This window comes from Zosterops lateralis (assembly GCF_965231275.1).
Source record: "Zosterops lateralis genome assembly, chromosome: 3".
NCBI classification, from domain to species: Eukaryota; Metazoa; Chordata; class Aves; order Passeriformes; family Zosteropidae; genus Zosterops; species Zosterops lateralis.
This window is the reverse complement of record NC_139764.1, coordinates 111,950,134-111,966,336: the sequence shown is the minus strand read 5'-3', so window position 1 is coordinate 111,966,336 and position 16,203 is coordinate 111,950,134. Positions and strand designations below refer to the sequence as shown.

Below are 16,203 nucleotides of genomic sequence, written 5' to 3'. Positions count from 1 at the left end.
TAAAGGAGTTGATGATCTGGGTATAAAAAGTACTCTTGAAAGACGAAACATGATGGGTGTTGGTAAATGAAATAATCTTTTGAGTCTTTGGAGCTGATTATTTCCAGGATAAGTATTCATAATCATGTAGGCAAAAAAAATAATTGTAAAAAAGCTGGATAATAAATTCAGCTATTTCCTCTCCCTATGGATGGTGAATGGTCACTGAACAATCTTTAGCAAATGAAGAAAAAGATGTTGCTGCTGCCAGCTTTGAGAAATACTCTTTAAAGATCCCAAAGTTTCCTGATGGCTTAAAACTTCCCTTAAATCTCCTCTTTTGCTGTGTTTTCTACAAGGAACCTCCTGATGTTGATCTTGGCACTGTAGTAGTTTAATCCACTGGCATTATTGGGTTCATTCATTATTTCTCATTTTCCTTTGCTTCTGTCCATCTGTTGTGATGTATTTAGGTTGCAAGGTACAGAATAGATTGATATTTTAAAAATTAAATACATCTTCTGCTACCTGGCTGTACAGCACTTAATGGGATAACAATTTTGGCCCAGATCTTGGAGATACTGGGTGTTCGGAAAAACACATGTATTGAGCCCAAAGTCAGATTTCATCTTGACTTCAGATACTGGATAACTTTAGTTGCTGCAGGAATTGGCCTTGTCTGTGGAGTCCTGTAGGATTTGTTCATTTAGCTGAATCAATTTTTATTTTCTGAAAATGCAGCAGCAACTGGGGGCTCTGCTGAGCTGAACCAAGTCTGCTCCAAGACCGGAAACTGAAAACAGAAACTTGTGGCATTTTGAGGGAAAGTGCTGGTGCTGACGTTGGGAACTGTCAGTTTATACTAAGACTAATCCCAGATTTCATGACTGATATTTTTTCTTTCTGGAGGCTTGGGACAAAGAGAGGCTCCAAGATTTCCCATCCAGAAGAACTAAGACCTTACTGAGGCTGAAGTGAGGACAATCTGAGGGACCTTGGTATTCACACTGACATTATTTACTCACGTAAAGGTCTGAACTTCCCCCTAAAGCACAGTTTTGAGGCAGGGATAGGCTGTTCTAGGAATACCCAACCAGATGAGCTGAAAACTGAGCTCTGGCTCTGCTGAGTGGAATGTTTTGTTCCAGAGAGCAAATAAAGACGTTCTGCATTGAGTAATGTAAAAAACAAGTTTTGTTATTTATTTATGTTGCCATATAAAGCCTTGGAATCCTCTGTTGCCTTGTGAGTGGTGTCTGTAATACCCTCAGTGTTGATTAGGGTTTGTCTGGTTGGAATTGAGGGTCACCAGCAGCACAACAGCCCTTCCCAGTGGGTGGGCCAGGGCTGATTCCTGCATGGCCTCATCCCTCCTTGGAGATGTTTCATCCATGGGCTGGCCCTGCTTTGGCTTTGCTTGTGAGGATCAGATAATCCAAAATACAACTGGAATAACTCTTGCCCCGTACCACGTTAAAAAATGAAGACGAGATGTTTGTTTCGCCGTTGTTTGCAGAAAGGTTTTGTTTATCACTGACGGAGTCCAGCGGGTTTAATGCACATAAATATCCCTGCAGCGTGGAGGTCTCAATTTAAATATTTCAAGTAAATAAAAGAGAACAAGAGATCCTATTATTCATGCTTAGATGCCTTGTTAGGAAGAGCTTTAAAGATGCTGTTTGCTCACACCAACTGCTCATTGAAATACCTCATTTTATCTTGTCTTGATGTGTTGGTTACTTGACTGGCTTCAGAAAAATGTCCACTTTCATTTAATGAAAATTTCAGTGAGCTCTGTTGACTTGGAGAGTTCGGTGGTGCCAGGAAATTTAAGGATATCCAAAATTTCAGCTGACAGTGTCTTCAAGGTGCCTTAAGCAGAAAGTACCTGTGTGTTTCAAATTGCTGCAAACTCCAAATCTTGCCATTCAGAAGAGGCCTGTTGTGTCATTTCAAGAATGCTCTTATCACCAAATCCAATTACGAGGAAGAGTAAATCGCCACCTCGGATGTCTTAACTATTCTTTCTTTTAATTGTTAATTATCTCGACAGTAGGGTGCTAGAGATTAGGAGGCACAGATTATCTTTTGCAAGTGCGAGGCTTTTCAGAGCTATTATCAATTAATTCCGTTTTCTAAACAATTTTTTTTTAGGATAATATTAATAGCTTGATAGGATTGTGGTCCTGGAGACCGCTGTCAAAATTCTGAGAAAGTGATGTTGAAAGAATGAAAACCTCATTGTTCTGTCAGCTTTGAAGGTCATCCAGCTTTACCCACTCCCGTGCAAGGTGTATTTTTGGCATTTTAATCTACGTGGCAGAGGAGATTCCTGCTAAGAAACATCAGTGAAAGGACTCTCTCCGAGTTGAGACAGCGACTTGTAAAACCAGAATTGAGAGTCAGCTCTGTTGTGTGAGAGTTTTTAATGTGCACTGGCATGGCTCTGGAATTTATGTATGCAGACACATCCTGAGGTGTGAAATAATTTCAGTTTCTCTCTGTCTGGTGCTCTAAGGGTTCTAGTGCTGGTGAGATCTCTCCTCCAGATTTGCACTTGTAATGAAAAGAAATACAAGAATGAAACATTTCTTAGAGTGAGAGGCTTAAAAATTCTACTGTCTTTGGACAGAGTGTGGCAATACCCTGGGCCTGAAAGCTCAAGTTGGGAATGAGAGAGATTTTTTAAAAATTAGGATTTTTACAGTTTGTTTCCAAAGGCAGTTTCAAGTTAGGGTAGATTCTGCATTGGATAAACCCCCAGTTTTTTATGTTGGGACTGGATATCTCTGGAGGTTGGACAGATGATCTGGGTTTAATTGCAGAATTGCTGAGAGAGTTCTTGTCAGTGCTGTAGAGGAGGTCAAGATACAGTCCTGCTGTGGTTTCTCCGTTCCTGTAAATCCATGGACCTGTGGAATCCATTGGCTAAATGATGGTGCTGTGGAAAAAACAGCAGAGAGCTGCAGCTGTCATGTTTGTCAGTGGTTTTTCTGCGTTAGGGATTTCTTTTTTTTTTGTTCGATTTGTTTCACTGCTTAGAAGATCTGGTTGACCTGATGCTTCAACTGAAGTTCATCCAGAGAGTTGCAGTTCCCATCCTTGCCTGGTTATATTTTGCAGTCCTGGGGGAAGTTCTCAGCTCCATCAGAGTTTATTTGTGGAGGGGATATCTTTGAGCTTTAATTTTGCTGTCAGAAATAAAGATGACTTTATATCCTGGGTTTAGTTGACACCCATGTCGTTACTAGAGGATCAGTAAAAATATCAGTAGATAAAACTGGTGGTGTCATCTGCTGACCTCACAGAGAATGGCATTAGTGATATTCTTGGCCAGTATTTACTGGGAAATAAACCAGTCATTACACTTTCTGATGAGATTATGCTCCGAATGTCACTTCTCTGACAGTCTGTCTCATGCCACGCCGAGATAAGATCTCAGGCACAGATGACAGACTAACTTCAGAAATATTTCCATTTATTTGACAGCCTGAATAATAGTTCTGCTAAAAGCCACAAAGACTGGAACAGTGACCTCTGGCTGCTGGGTGATACTGGGGTGATAAATGTACTAATGAGAGATAAATAGGTAACCACATTTGAGTGTTTTCTGTACCTTGTCAGTGGAAAGCAGAGGAACTCTTGGGAGGGAAACCAGATAGGGAGCTGAAATTACAGGCATCTTATCAGAGCCAGAGGAGCAGCTTTCACCTCGTGTATTTTGAGACACCAGAGGGTTTGGCAGGGAGCTCCATCCCTGGGGACAGCACAAGCTTCTGTTCATCCACAGGGGAGGGAGCTGGGCAGTTCTGCTTTTCCATCCCTCCCTGGGCTGGTGGCCGAGCCCATGGCTCTGGCTTTGCTTTCAGCATCCCTTGGAGAGGATCTTTGGGAGCTGCTGTGGAAGGAGCTGGGCCCAGCTGCCTTTTTCAGCCGTGTCCTCCCGCCTCCCTTGGCTGCACAACCGCTGCTCTTGGCACATGTAGGGAGCTGGACCAGGGAGGCTGCTGGGCACAAAACATTCCTGCAAAAAAAGGACTGAAGGAGAGGATGGGATCGTTCCCTTTGCTCTGTGATTAAATTGTGTTAAGCTGGACTGCAGCCTGAGTTTTGGGGAAGATGAATCTCACATTCCTGGAAATGTCCTGGATGGGGCTTGGAGCAACCTGGGATAGTAGAACGTGTCCCTGCCCTTGGCAGGGGGTGGGAACTATAGAGGGTCTTCAAGGTCCTTCTAGTCCAAACCATTCTGTGACTCTTTTGTCTCCAGCAGAGGAGTTGGAGCCCCAACAGGATATTTCACTCACAGGGATGGAAAAGGGAACGCAGGGATGCAGGAACAGAGTGAAGCGAGGGAGTGAGCTTGCAGCACCTCTGCTCTTCATTAAATATCCATCTGTGTATTCTTGCCTCCCATTAATTGCAAGGCCAATTATCCTTCCTCCAGGGAGGGTGATCTGTGTCCCCATACCTGAGTGACCTCACTTGAGAGTGATTCAGCTGCACCGTGAATTCTTACCCTGCAACACATTTCAACCTCTCCACTTTGAACCCCTGCCACACTTGGAAGTTTTAACCATTAGGTCCTAAGCATTGCCTCAACTTGAGGTCTTTTGATCAGTTTTGGGGGGGATTTATCTCTTTCCTTATCTGGAAAAACACCAACCCCACCCATCCTTCTGCAGCTCCGTGGTTGTCATTTCAGACACTTCCCTGGCAGCTGCAAAGCTGATAGGAAGCAACAAAACTTTCACTGTGGATTATCAGGAACACTACTGAGGCATTGCTTAATGCATCTGATATCTCAGCCTCGAGAACAGAAGGGAAAAAAAAAAAAAAAAAAAGATTGGCAGCTATTGCAGGAATTCAGAGAGGGGCACCTTGGTAAAGAATCGGGGGGAGGCTTCTCCTTCCATTACAGAGCCCTGGGCTGAGATGGATTCCCTCTCCATCATTGTCCTAAGCACATTATCCCTGAAAGAAAGAGGGTTTCTCTGAATCTGCAATTTTTCTAGGCTTCAGTGTTATTGAAATGAAACGGCTTCAAGGATATCTACATTCTTTACCATCATATGGATTCTCATCTCATGTAAATTATTTGGCCACTTTTCATTTTAATCCTCCACTGTCATTTTCTACAAAAGAGATCATTTGGTTTCTTCATGGAAGGTATTCAGCTGACAGCTGCCCTTTGTCTAGAAAGCAGTGTGCCTTTGCAGGAGTTACTTGTGCCTACTCATTTTCTTTTTTTTTTCTTTCCTTTTAAGTTCATATTGCTTCATATTTTTCATCTGTAGCTTTCAGAAACTTCTCAGACTGTGAACAGGTTTGTGGCAGTGCAGGGAATTTCAGACATCCTGCATTCTTTCCCTGTGTACCTGGCTGATAAGAAATAGAACTAGAGGCAGAATAATTAATTTACTGCAAGAATTGTAGTCCAGAAAAAAAAAAAAAATCACAGTGTTTTCACAATTTCTACATGAGCAAACAAAATAGTCAGTGATGAAGTCTTGAATTTTTTCCACGGCTTCCCTGTCTTGAAAACTTAATTATTCTCATCTATTTTCCAGGAATCATAGAATCATATAACCATAGAGTCATTAGGGAAGAAAAAGACCTTTAAGATCATCAAGTCCAATCATCACTCAGGAACATGTTCAGCACTAAACCTCAAGTGCCACATGGTGGGAGGCTTTAAATGTTGTGCTTTGTGTCATGGCATGTCAGCCACAAGACCTTGATGGGATGGGGATGAAATGAGATGTGTTGGTGGAGTTTATGCACAGGGAATTTGGAGGCTGAGGAGGAAAATCAGCAATTAGGGTTGGATATTTTGGGTTACCTGGAGCTGTGAGACCTTTTCCTGTCAGGGTATGAACTCTGATAAAGCAACTTGCACTCCTTCAAACACTAAAAGCACTGCAGAGGAACAGTGTGGCCTCAAGAACGGCCTTAAATTGAAGGGGAGTAGATTTGGATTGGATGTTGGGGAGAAAATTTTCCCTGGGAAGCTGATGAGACCCTGGCACAGGCTGCCCAGAGAAGCTGTGACTGCTCCTGGATCCTTGGAAGTGTCCAAGATGGAGCTGGAACAACCTGGGCTAATGGAAGGTGTCTCTGCCCATGGCAGGATGTTGGAACTGAATTATCTTTAGGGTGCCTTCCACCCCACACCATCCTGGGATTCAGTTCTGAGAAGATTGAGTTTTGGAGAGCACAAGTTGAGAACTGGCCAAATTTATAGGGAGGTTGAATGTGCGGGGGAAGGTGAAATCAAATCATTAATGAGGATAAGGAATAATCCAGCAGGGAGAAGGAAAGAGAGGCAGGTTCTAAAATTACTGTCAACTGCAGAAACAGAGTTTTAACTGCTCCAGTAGTTCCCCTTCCAGCAGGTACCCACTTGGCTTTGTGATCCCCCCAAAAATGACCAGGATAGCTGTGTGCCAACTCACTGAGATTTTTGATGCTTTTTCATAAATCAGAGATTTACCACGAGAAGAATTTCACGTTTTCTAGTGAGAATCGCTTTTCTTGCAGACATTTTTAGACATTTTACATGAAAAGATCAGAAATTCCTGTTTGAATTTAAAGAAAGCGTTTCCAGGATGAAAAATGTCAGGCAGATGAATTGTTTATAACTTAGTTGTAAAATGTTTGGAGATGAGTGTTAGTGTTTCAGCAGTTTCTGAATCACAAAAATGATTGGAATACACAGAGCTCCCTCGTTTGCTAAAAGAGATGTCTCATTCATTGTCCAGTTCTGGAAGTTTGCTCCATCACAGGGAGATTTCCTGTTATCCCAGAGAACTGTAAGCATGGGGTGAAGTTTTGTTGTTGGTAGAAAATATGTTTGCTCTTTGTTGGAGGCAGCAAAAACCTGTCTGTGGCTTGGTGAAGGGACAGTGTTGAGTTAGGTGACAAGAAAAGGGTCACTGGTGGTTCTGGTGTTGTCTTTGCTGCTTTAATTAGTGTCTCAGTTTCTTGCATCAACAAGAATGGGCAATTCAAGGACACCCTTGACTGATAATTTTATGTATTTTGTAATTTCTTCTATAAATGTTGATTTTGGTACACGTGGTGCTGACCTGGATTCCTGGTTAGGACTCCAGGGCAGGCAGTATGTTCATGTAAATTACAGAGCAGCAGTTTGCAGCTGTGATCTCTTGGTGATCCTTTGTCTCAGGGTGCTTAAAAGAGGAAATGATTCTTGGCTCTGGGCAGAGGGCAGTGCTTTGTAGGTAGGAGAGCTGAAATATATCAACATGGGGCTGTTGAACTGATCCTGGTTCCATCACTAACTACTGGAAAAAGCATTTTCTGCTCTGTTTTCCAAGCTCTCCATTCCCCAAAAATGCACTTTTGTACAGAACATGACCCCTTTGAACAGAAATTTGCAAGTTGAGATAGACACACACATCACTTCAAAGGCTGGAATCAGAGAAAGAGGGGAGAATACACTTTAAAAATCACCATGTCCAGAGGGTGTGATGTTCATTCTAAATTCTCATAAAGCTGAACAAAGACACCGATCCTGTGTCAGGGAACTCCTCCTTGGATTCCTCAGTCACCTTAATTCCAGCAATTAGTTCACTCTAATAGTGGAAATGTTGGCTGACAAGCTCCCAACTTTTCCAGCACTTGAACTAAAGTTTAAGGCAGAGCTGTCCTTCATTTAGAGAAGATTGAGCTATTCCTGTGTTTCCATTTGCTCTCTTCCAGCAGATCACCTGGAAGTACATGAATGGTGAAACTCTCTGAGCTGATCTGGGATTTCTCTGACTCACTGAGCACCAACTTTGATATAGGACCCCATTTTGGGCATTGCTGTGGCTGTAAATGTGACTCTGTGAAAAGGGGAATAAATTAGTGGTACCTAAAATTCAACCTGAGTTTTAACAAGTTTGGACAGAAACAGTTCCTGTATGGAACATAATCTGGATTTCCATAGAAAGTAACTGGGGCCAATCCACTGGAAGAATAATGGAAAATAATAATTGCCTCAATATGCCTGAATCTCCTACTACCAAATGATCTACAGTTAAGGAAATAAAGATCTTCTTTTCAAATCCAGAGCAGCTGTCCAACAGCCGGACCTGCTGCTGATCAAAGTTGATAAAAGAAATCCTAGGATTATATATTATGGATAATCTACACAAAAAAAAAAAACAACCAAAACAACAGTGGTAGGCCCTGCTTGTGGTGTGATTAGCAGAGTCCATTGAAGTAAACAGGACGTTTTGTTGGTTTTAATGCAGATCTGATAAGCTCTGTAGAATGTAAATCAGTTCATTAAAATTTGCAGAGCGGTTCAATGAGGTAAAAGAGGAAACAGTTTTAACTTTTATGGGATGTTTACTGCATACAAAGTACAATAAAATCACAATTATTCCAGAAAAAATACTGTTAGAAACGTGCTGTACTCAATGTGTCATTCTGAGGAAGGTGGAAAAAATTTAAAATTGTGGTTTTAAAAAAATAATCTGACTGTAGAAATCATCCTGTGTAATTTCATAGAATCTTCACACCATCCCTATCTCTGCAGTATTCGTGGGGTTTTGAATAATATAAATATCAAAAGTATGCATGGATGTGTGTATATTAACAAATATATATGAACAGGGATCAAAATAAATGTTAAACAGCTTCTTCTGCCTAAGATGGAGGCGTGTCAAGGGGATAAATAATAAATAAATGGTAATAAAGTCAAAGGCCTGGAGTGCCTTGGAGCTGATGCTTCACTTGACAGTCTTAGCTCTGATATCCATTGAATTGCCCACATTTTTGGGTGTCCTAGTACAATTTCCAAATGCTGAGATAATACTCATTTATATAGGGGATTTGGGAAGTTTCCTTCATTCCTTATGGACATAAGTGCAGGCTGATGTTCCTTTATCCATGAAATTCACTGTGTCTGGTACCTGTGGAGGAGTGATGCATAAATCAGCAGCTGACACTTTTTAGTGGAGTTGCTTTGGAACCTTCATGCTCAGATTTCTTAAGAAAAAAAATGTTGGTTTTTTTTTTTCCTTTTTGCAGTTACTTCAATGAGAACCAATATCCCGACGAGGCAAAGAGAGAAGAAATTGCCAACGCCTGTAATGCAGTTATACAAAAACCAGGTGAGGAGCTGCTGGGGGTGTCTTTCCCAAAAACAAAGAGGTTTCAGCACCTTGAGTAATCAGAGTCACAGAATCATTTGGGTTAGAAAAGATCTCCAAAATCATCAACCTTTGACTGATAAATCAGGTTTTTGGAGAGGTGGAAGGAGCTCAGCTCTCCCATTTTTCAATATTTTACAGCTTCCAGACAGGGATTTCGTATTAGAACTGGGGTGTTAATGGAGGACTTTATCCTTAGGTCAACAAGTTGGCATTTTCCCTGTTTCTGGAGAAGTTATACTTGGGAGAGGAGCATGAATATTCAGTGTAGTGTTAGTGGATGCACCTGCCTTTGCTTAGTTTTGCTAACCAAACATTTACATAGATTTCAGAACTGGTGTTTTGGATATATTTAGATTTCATACAACCAGAATAAAAATTAATGAGAAGGCAACTAAGGCGTGAGTCATGAACACAGAATCACAAAATTATTTAGGATGGAAAAGCCTCTGGGATCATCGAGTCCAACCATCCCCAGCACTGCCAAGGCCACCACTGATCCATGTCCCCAAGTGCCACATCCACATGGCTTTTAAATTCCTGCAGGGATGGGGGTGGCAGGGCTGGACAGCCCTTTCCAGGCAGGAATTGTTCCCAATATCCAACCTGGAGTTCCTCTGGTGCAGCTTGAGGCTGTTTCTTCTTGTCCTGTCCCTTGTTTCCTGGAAAAAAGATGGATCCCCACCTTGTTATCCTTTCAAGGAGTTGTGGAGAGCTGGGAATGTCAAAAGTGTAGCACAAGGTCAGACCAATTTAGAATGGAAGTGACCTCTGGAGTTCATCTGGTGAGGCAGGCCCAGCTTAGATGAGATTGTTCAGTTTTCAGTATCTCCAAAACAGGAGGTTTTCCTGCCTCCAGGCCTCTGTCCCACAATGCTGAGCACTCTCATGGCAAAGTACTTTTCCCCTAATAACCTGCTGAAATTTTCCCAAAAAAAATCCATCAGGTAGAGAGGACCAGAGAGCTGAGGATTTGATTCCTGGCTGTGCTGCTGGTTTGTGGAGCAACTTGGAACAAAGTGCTGCGAGGCCATGTCAGGGAGCAGTAAAATACTGCCAGTGGCGCTGATGTAAAGCATTAGGCAGCAGCCAAGCTATCAATTTCCAGAGTTTTCTTTCTTTCACTTGTCTCATCTCTCCTAACTTATTTAAGTGTGCAGATTGCTGCAATTACACGGGTGTTTTCTATGCTGAATAAATAAACTTTGAGAAGGAGTCAGAAGCAAAGGGGGGGCTCAACCCTGTGTAGCCTGCAAAGGTCTGAGGATGCAGATATGGGGAATATTTTATATAGGGTCAAGAGCATCAGGAGAGGTTTCCAGGATGTCCTTGGAATACTGAATCCCTCCACTCTTCCCTTATTTATACTGATACTAGATAAAGGCATAGTTTTTTATAGGTGCCTTCTGGTTTTTGGGATTTTTTTTTTGTTGGTTTAAGTGTAAAAATTTAAGTGTAACAATTCAGTGATCTGGTTTCCAGCATCCACCCCCGTTCTCCCAAAAGATCCCGAGTGACCTGGCACAGTTGGGAGGGTGTGATGGGTGCTGGGTGCTGAGAGAAAGGAAAGCAGATTGCAAGGGTGGCAGAAAACCTCTTCATTCATTTTGCTGCTGTATAAAACAGTGAGCTGCACCCTCGTGACATGTAGTAAGAGAAGGAGCCCCAGGGATGGGGTTTGTGGCAGGAATTTCAGTTTTTGGAATCTCTGTTTTGTGCTTGAACTGGAAAAGCAGCCCTTCATTCTCCCATGGCTCTGGATTAAGTTGGTTGAAGCTGTAAAAAAAACTCCTGTATTTCAGATTTTTTTAAAACACAAGAAAAGAAAATATTTGGCAGTTAGTGCAACTGCACCTGGACACAGGAATTTGATCCACAGAAAGTTCACTTTTTTCTCCGTTATAATAACTTGCCAGTGCTGTCTGCCTTTCAGGGGTTTATCCCAGAGAATCCCAGAATTGTTTGGGTGAGCAGGGACCTCAAAACTCATCTAGGGCAGGGACAGGGACACCTTCCACTATCCCAGGTTGCTCCAAGCCTTGTCCAACCTGTTCTTGGACACTTCCCAGGGATGTGGCAGCCACAGCTTCTCTGGAACCCAATGAGTAACACCAGTGAGCTATTGTTTTTTCCCTCTGTTTTTTCCTAGGAAAAAAGTTGTCGGATTTGGAGCGAGTTACCTCCCTCAAAGTGTACAACTGGTTTGCCAACAGGAGGAAGGAGATCAAGAGAAGAGCCAATATCGGTAATGTATCACAGAGCCTGCCTGCAAGGCTTGGGGTTTGCTCAGGAGAGGTGGCAATTACGTCAGAATAAATTAGTGGAAACACCAGAGGTGCTGACAGCCTCAGGAGAAATTATGGAGGAATTATGAAAATGAGTCCCATGCTGTTCCAGATTTTTTTTTTTTTTTTTTTTGTGAAATACGTGTAATTTGTAGAGTTCTGTCATCAGTGCAAGGAAAAGTGATGCAGTTACAAAGTTTTACTGGAAGATCAGCTTTAAAAAGCAAAGTGAGAATTTTTGTAGGTGGAAGGAGAGTTGCATTTCCCTCCTCTGAGTATCCAAATTCAAATTGGAAATGAAACCTCAAAACTGTAAATAAAGGAGATAGAGATGTTGGCAGGTTCACAAACTCAGTGTGGTGTTACCTCTGCCCTGGTGTTACCTGGTTATACCTCTGCCCCTGACAGCTTTCCAAGGTTTTGCCCAGGGACAAGTGGATGGAAAAAAGCCAGATTTTTGTCAATGATCAGGAAAAAAACAAATGTCACTTCAGAGTTTAACCCCTGTGGGTTCTTAGCTGATCATAAGGAAATCAGAAGTGACTCTGAATTTGTAGGAAGGAGACCCTTCTGATGTGGATAAGATATTCTAAGGAGTATAGATCACCTCAGTGGCCTGGATTCAACAAACTCCTGCCATTCATAAGAAGTTTGATGTCCTTACTTGTATATTATGCAGAATTACTTCTACAAAACATAGGTAGACAGACATCTATATCTGCTTATTTCCAGTATTTTTAATTATTTCAAGTGCTCCATTATTTTGCCTTATTTCTGAATAAGAAAAAGAACTCTAATTTCATCATTTAATATGTTACCGAAGTTTAACTAAATTTATTTTTTTACAAGGAAAACAGCTTTTCAAAGGGATGGGGGAATAAAGCAAGCTCAGTCCAAGGTGGGTGGAGTTTAGTGTTTGGGGAGGAGGTTTGGAAAGAGATTAAAAAGAACCAAAGGGAGCTTTAGACATTCGGATCCTACTGGAAGATGGATTTTTGTGTTTGCAAATCCCTGAAGTGCTTTCAGAAATTTCTCCCATCTGTTTTCAGACACTCCCCACCCCCTCGAGTCCTGCCAGTCCAAACTAAGGGGGAAGACTCACAGGGAATGCCTTTGCCATTCCAGTACTTTAGAAATGACACTGATTTCTGTTAGGACTGGCTGGAAGACAGGGATTTTTACTCACGGACAAGTTTGGTAGTTGGCAGGGAAGGATTTCAGGCAAACCAGTGTTTGTACCTGTGCTGCCTTCCCAAATGTTAGAGAGTGAAGAGCAAGGGGCTAAGAACTAACCCCGTTCCTCCAGTTACTCCAGCTTCCTGAAAAAGAGGGAAAAAAACAAACCCTAGTTACTTTAACTGCTCCAATGCATCAGATAAATGAGGGATCCATTTGCTTTTTTCGAAGAAGCAGCAATCCTGGAGAGCCATGGAATAGATGTACAGAGTCCTGGAGGTCATTCCAACAGCGACGACGTGGACGGCAATGACTACTCAGAGCAGGTGAGCCCTGGAGCCTCCTGGCCCAAACTGGTAGGACTCCAAACACATAGAAAGGCCCTTTTGCCTCTTGAAAAATCCTGTTTTGTTTGACTTTTGTGATGAGGAAAGGGTGAGAATCCAGTGTTCACCCACATGGATTTGTTGCCTTCATAACAGGACACTTGGCAAGTACGCAACGGGGAGGAGGAGGGACGATGTTCCGAGGGAGGCAGAGAAGCAGAGAAGGTAGAAGAAGACAGGAGGATCTGCTCCAAACAAGCAAGTTACACCCCTCACACCACACACAATGTCTGAGACACAGCAGGAGAGCCTCACCTCAGCCACAGCCCTGCCATACCCATGCTCTCCTTCCCTGGCACTCTGAGTTCCCCTCCCTCAGGAAGATCTTTCACAGTCCTGTGTATCAGGCACCAACAATTATCCCAGAAAAACTGGGCACCTCTTACTTCTTTCTGCAAGAAAGGCCCCGTTCTAGTAAGGGCCACACCTGCTGTGAGCTGCTGACCCAGCCCCAGACAAGCAGGAGGGAGCCCTGGCCAGGACCCTTCAGAATTCTTTCTGAATTCTGAAAGGTGCCAGCCTTTCCCAGCAGGATTCTGAGCACCCTCCTGGAAGGTCCTGAGCTCCTTCTGTCTGTTCTGTGGGAGAACCTTTCAGGACCTTCTCAGGGTCATCCCTCAGACACTGACAGACAAAGGGTGAAGGGTGGGGGAGAAAGGATTTGATTTACTAAACTCTGATCTTTATTTGGCCTGGTCCATATTGTTCTGCAACAATGTGCCGCTATTTTGATTGCTTACATGTTATCTGTCTTTTTTTGTTTGTTTTATTTTTACACTTTAATTCTTGCCTGTTCTCTCTTTTTCTTGGCTATTTTTAACCCTTGACAGCAACTTCTTTTTTAAATTCTCTAGCAAAAGAATACCCCTTCCCACACTCTGAGCCCTCACCTACCCTAAAGTTGGTGACCCTTCCTTCACACACCTTCCTGACAGGTATTGCATCCCCTTCCCAATTTTCCCAGTGTTGGCCAAACCCTCAGGGCTGTGTGTGCTTGGCACCAGTGGCTCCAACCAGTTCACTCACCTGTTTTTGAGAGGAGATGTTTCTGTGCTACCCCACAGCTGGGCTGGATCACTTTTCCTTGCCTCTTTTTTTGGGAGTGGCTGGGAATTCTCTTTTCTCCAAAAGCTGCTGGTGGAGTGGAACAGCAGCTTGAGTGTCCTGGAATGAGTCCCTGGCACACTTGGCTCTGGCCCAGTTCAGCAGATCCCTGGCAGAGGCATCCCCAGCTGCTCTGCTCCTGATGGGGAGTGAGACCCTTTTTATAGGTCAGCACCAGCAGATTTGGTGGGACCAACTTTTCTGGCTCTCAGTGAGGAGAAGCTGCTCTGTGACTGCCATGAAATATTTAGAAACCACTGCCAAGCCCAGAAAATTCCCTGTCAGGCAGATACAGGATCAGAATACTGAGGTGGAATGTGATGTAGACTCAAACTATGTTTCTCTTCTGTGCATTAACCAGCATACTTTGAAAAGAGAAATAAATTGGTTATTGAAGTTTAAAGATCTTTGTTTAGAGGCCTTAGAAATGACATTTCTTAGTAATCTGGACCCTTCTATGAGGTGTAATTAGTCATTAGCAGCAAAGCAGGTTAAATGGCAGGTTCTCCTGATGACCATTTAACATCCTTCAGCTGTTAAATGCAGAAATTCTGTTTTCCACAGCAACACTTAAACTCTAATAAATTTTAGAACACAAAGTTCATCAAAATACTAAGTATATAATACTAAGTATTATATATAACTAAATATATAATATATATAACTAAATATATAATATATAACTAAATACATAATACTAAGTGCCTAAACCTCCAGATTTTAGGGTTCTGTATTTGTACCATCATAAAGATTTCTGAGAGGCCCTAAAATTTACCAGAGCCTAGTTATAAATGAATGAATTCTTCTAAATAACCTCAGGATTTTACCAAATCCTGACTTTTTTTTTTTCCTTTGTCCTCCTCAACATTCACCACCCATCATCTTAATTTAAAAATGCTCTAGGCACGTTTTAAATTTTAAATCACACAAGTTCATCACTTGAAGGCTGTTGGGAGACTGATAAATGTTTATTGTTTCCTTTCTGTAAATTATAATAATTTAAAAATCCAAGATCACAAGGGATAACTATTAGTGCCCTGTTTTAAAGAGGGGAAAACACTATGATTTTTCCCAGTATTCCATATTTGATTTATGGTGGTTCTAGTCGCTGATTTTCTTAGCATTCAAAAAGTTTTCCAGCATCTTTTCCCCTGTATCTGTGTGAATTCAGTCTTTTCACAGGATGCTGACTTTGAACCAAGGGTTAGGCTCAGTTTCTGTCATGGTTCTGTTCTAGTATCAGTTAAAGAAAAAGTACTTTTTTAATATATATAGAATTATTTCATTCTAGTAACTTCCAGCTTCTGGAAGTCCATAGTTTTAAGAGGCTTCCTGAATTTCCATAATTTCTAGCAGACTAATTTTCCCTGGATTTTTCAAACCCTGCCTTCTAAAGCCATTTTTACTTTTGTCTGATGTAAAAATCAGTGAATCCTGAACTGAACTGTGCTAAGTGAGCAATGCTTCCCACTGCTGCCCTGGATCACATTATCATTCCAGTGAGTGTTTTTGATTATTAGATCATAAAAAACCATGGACAATTGTCCTCTTATTTTCCAATTATTTGTAATAAACATTTATCATCTCAACCATCAGCCATTTCTTCCCCAAACCAGAGGACTTGACTCTGTTTAGCTTCTTCTCATGTGAAAACCTCTTCCCTTGGGATGTTTTTTTTTTTTCTCTGCCTTTTTGACTCCTGTTGTGACATCAAATAGAGAACCACAGAATGGTTTGGGTTGGAGAGGACTTTATAGTTTATCTCATTCCACCCCCTGCCATGGCCAGGGACGGCCTAAATAGGATGACCAGAACTGTATAATCCAACTATTAACATGGACCTGTGCCGTGCCCGGTGATTGCTGTCTTAAATTTGCTTTCCTGACTTAACCTCGTGTATCACTTCTGTCTTTATAATTCAATATTTCCCTCCAGAGCTGTGTCTCCCCCTCCCTGCCTTGCTTACCTTTGTCAGCACAGTGAGGGGAACCTGCCCTAACCCCACACTGTCAACCTGCTCTGTCCCTCCAAACAATATCTCAGCACATTTGTTTTTCCTCTGCCATGGTTTTGGACTGGTGGAATAACCCTGCTTCTCTCTGCTCCTTCCCC

At 42.2% G+C, this 16,203-nt stretch overlaps 1 protein-coding gene across 9 annotated transcripts in view; it reads left to right on the top strand.

The window, feature by feature from the left end:
- Positions 1-16,203, top strand: part of HMBOX1 (homeobox containing 1) — a 118,525-nt gene that overhangs the window by 86,892 nt on the left and 15,430 nt on the right. For 4 of the 9 annotated variants that reach the window (XM_083857405.1, XM_083857400.1, XM_083857401.1 and 1 more), the window contains 4 exons: positions 9,019-9,101; positions 11,290-11,385; positions 12,833-12,927; positions 13,084-13,185. In XM_083857405.1, the coding sequence (XP_083713531.1) occupies positions 9,019-9,101; positions 11,290-11,385; positions 12,833-12,927; positions 13,084-13,185 (376 nt within the window). The remainder of the gene's footprint in view (positions 1-9,018; positions 9,102-11,289; positions 11,386-12,832; positions 12,928-13,083; positions 13,186-16,203) is intronic. The other 5 variants (XM_083857408.1, XM_083857403.1, XM_083857407.1 and 2 more) reach the window with 5 other exon arrangements.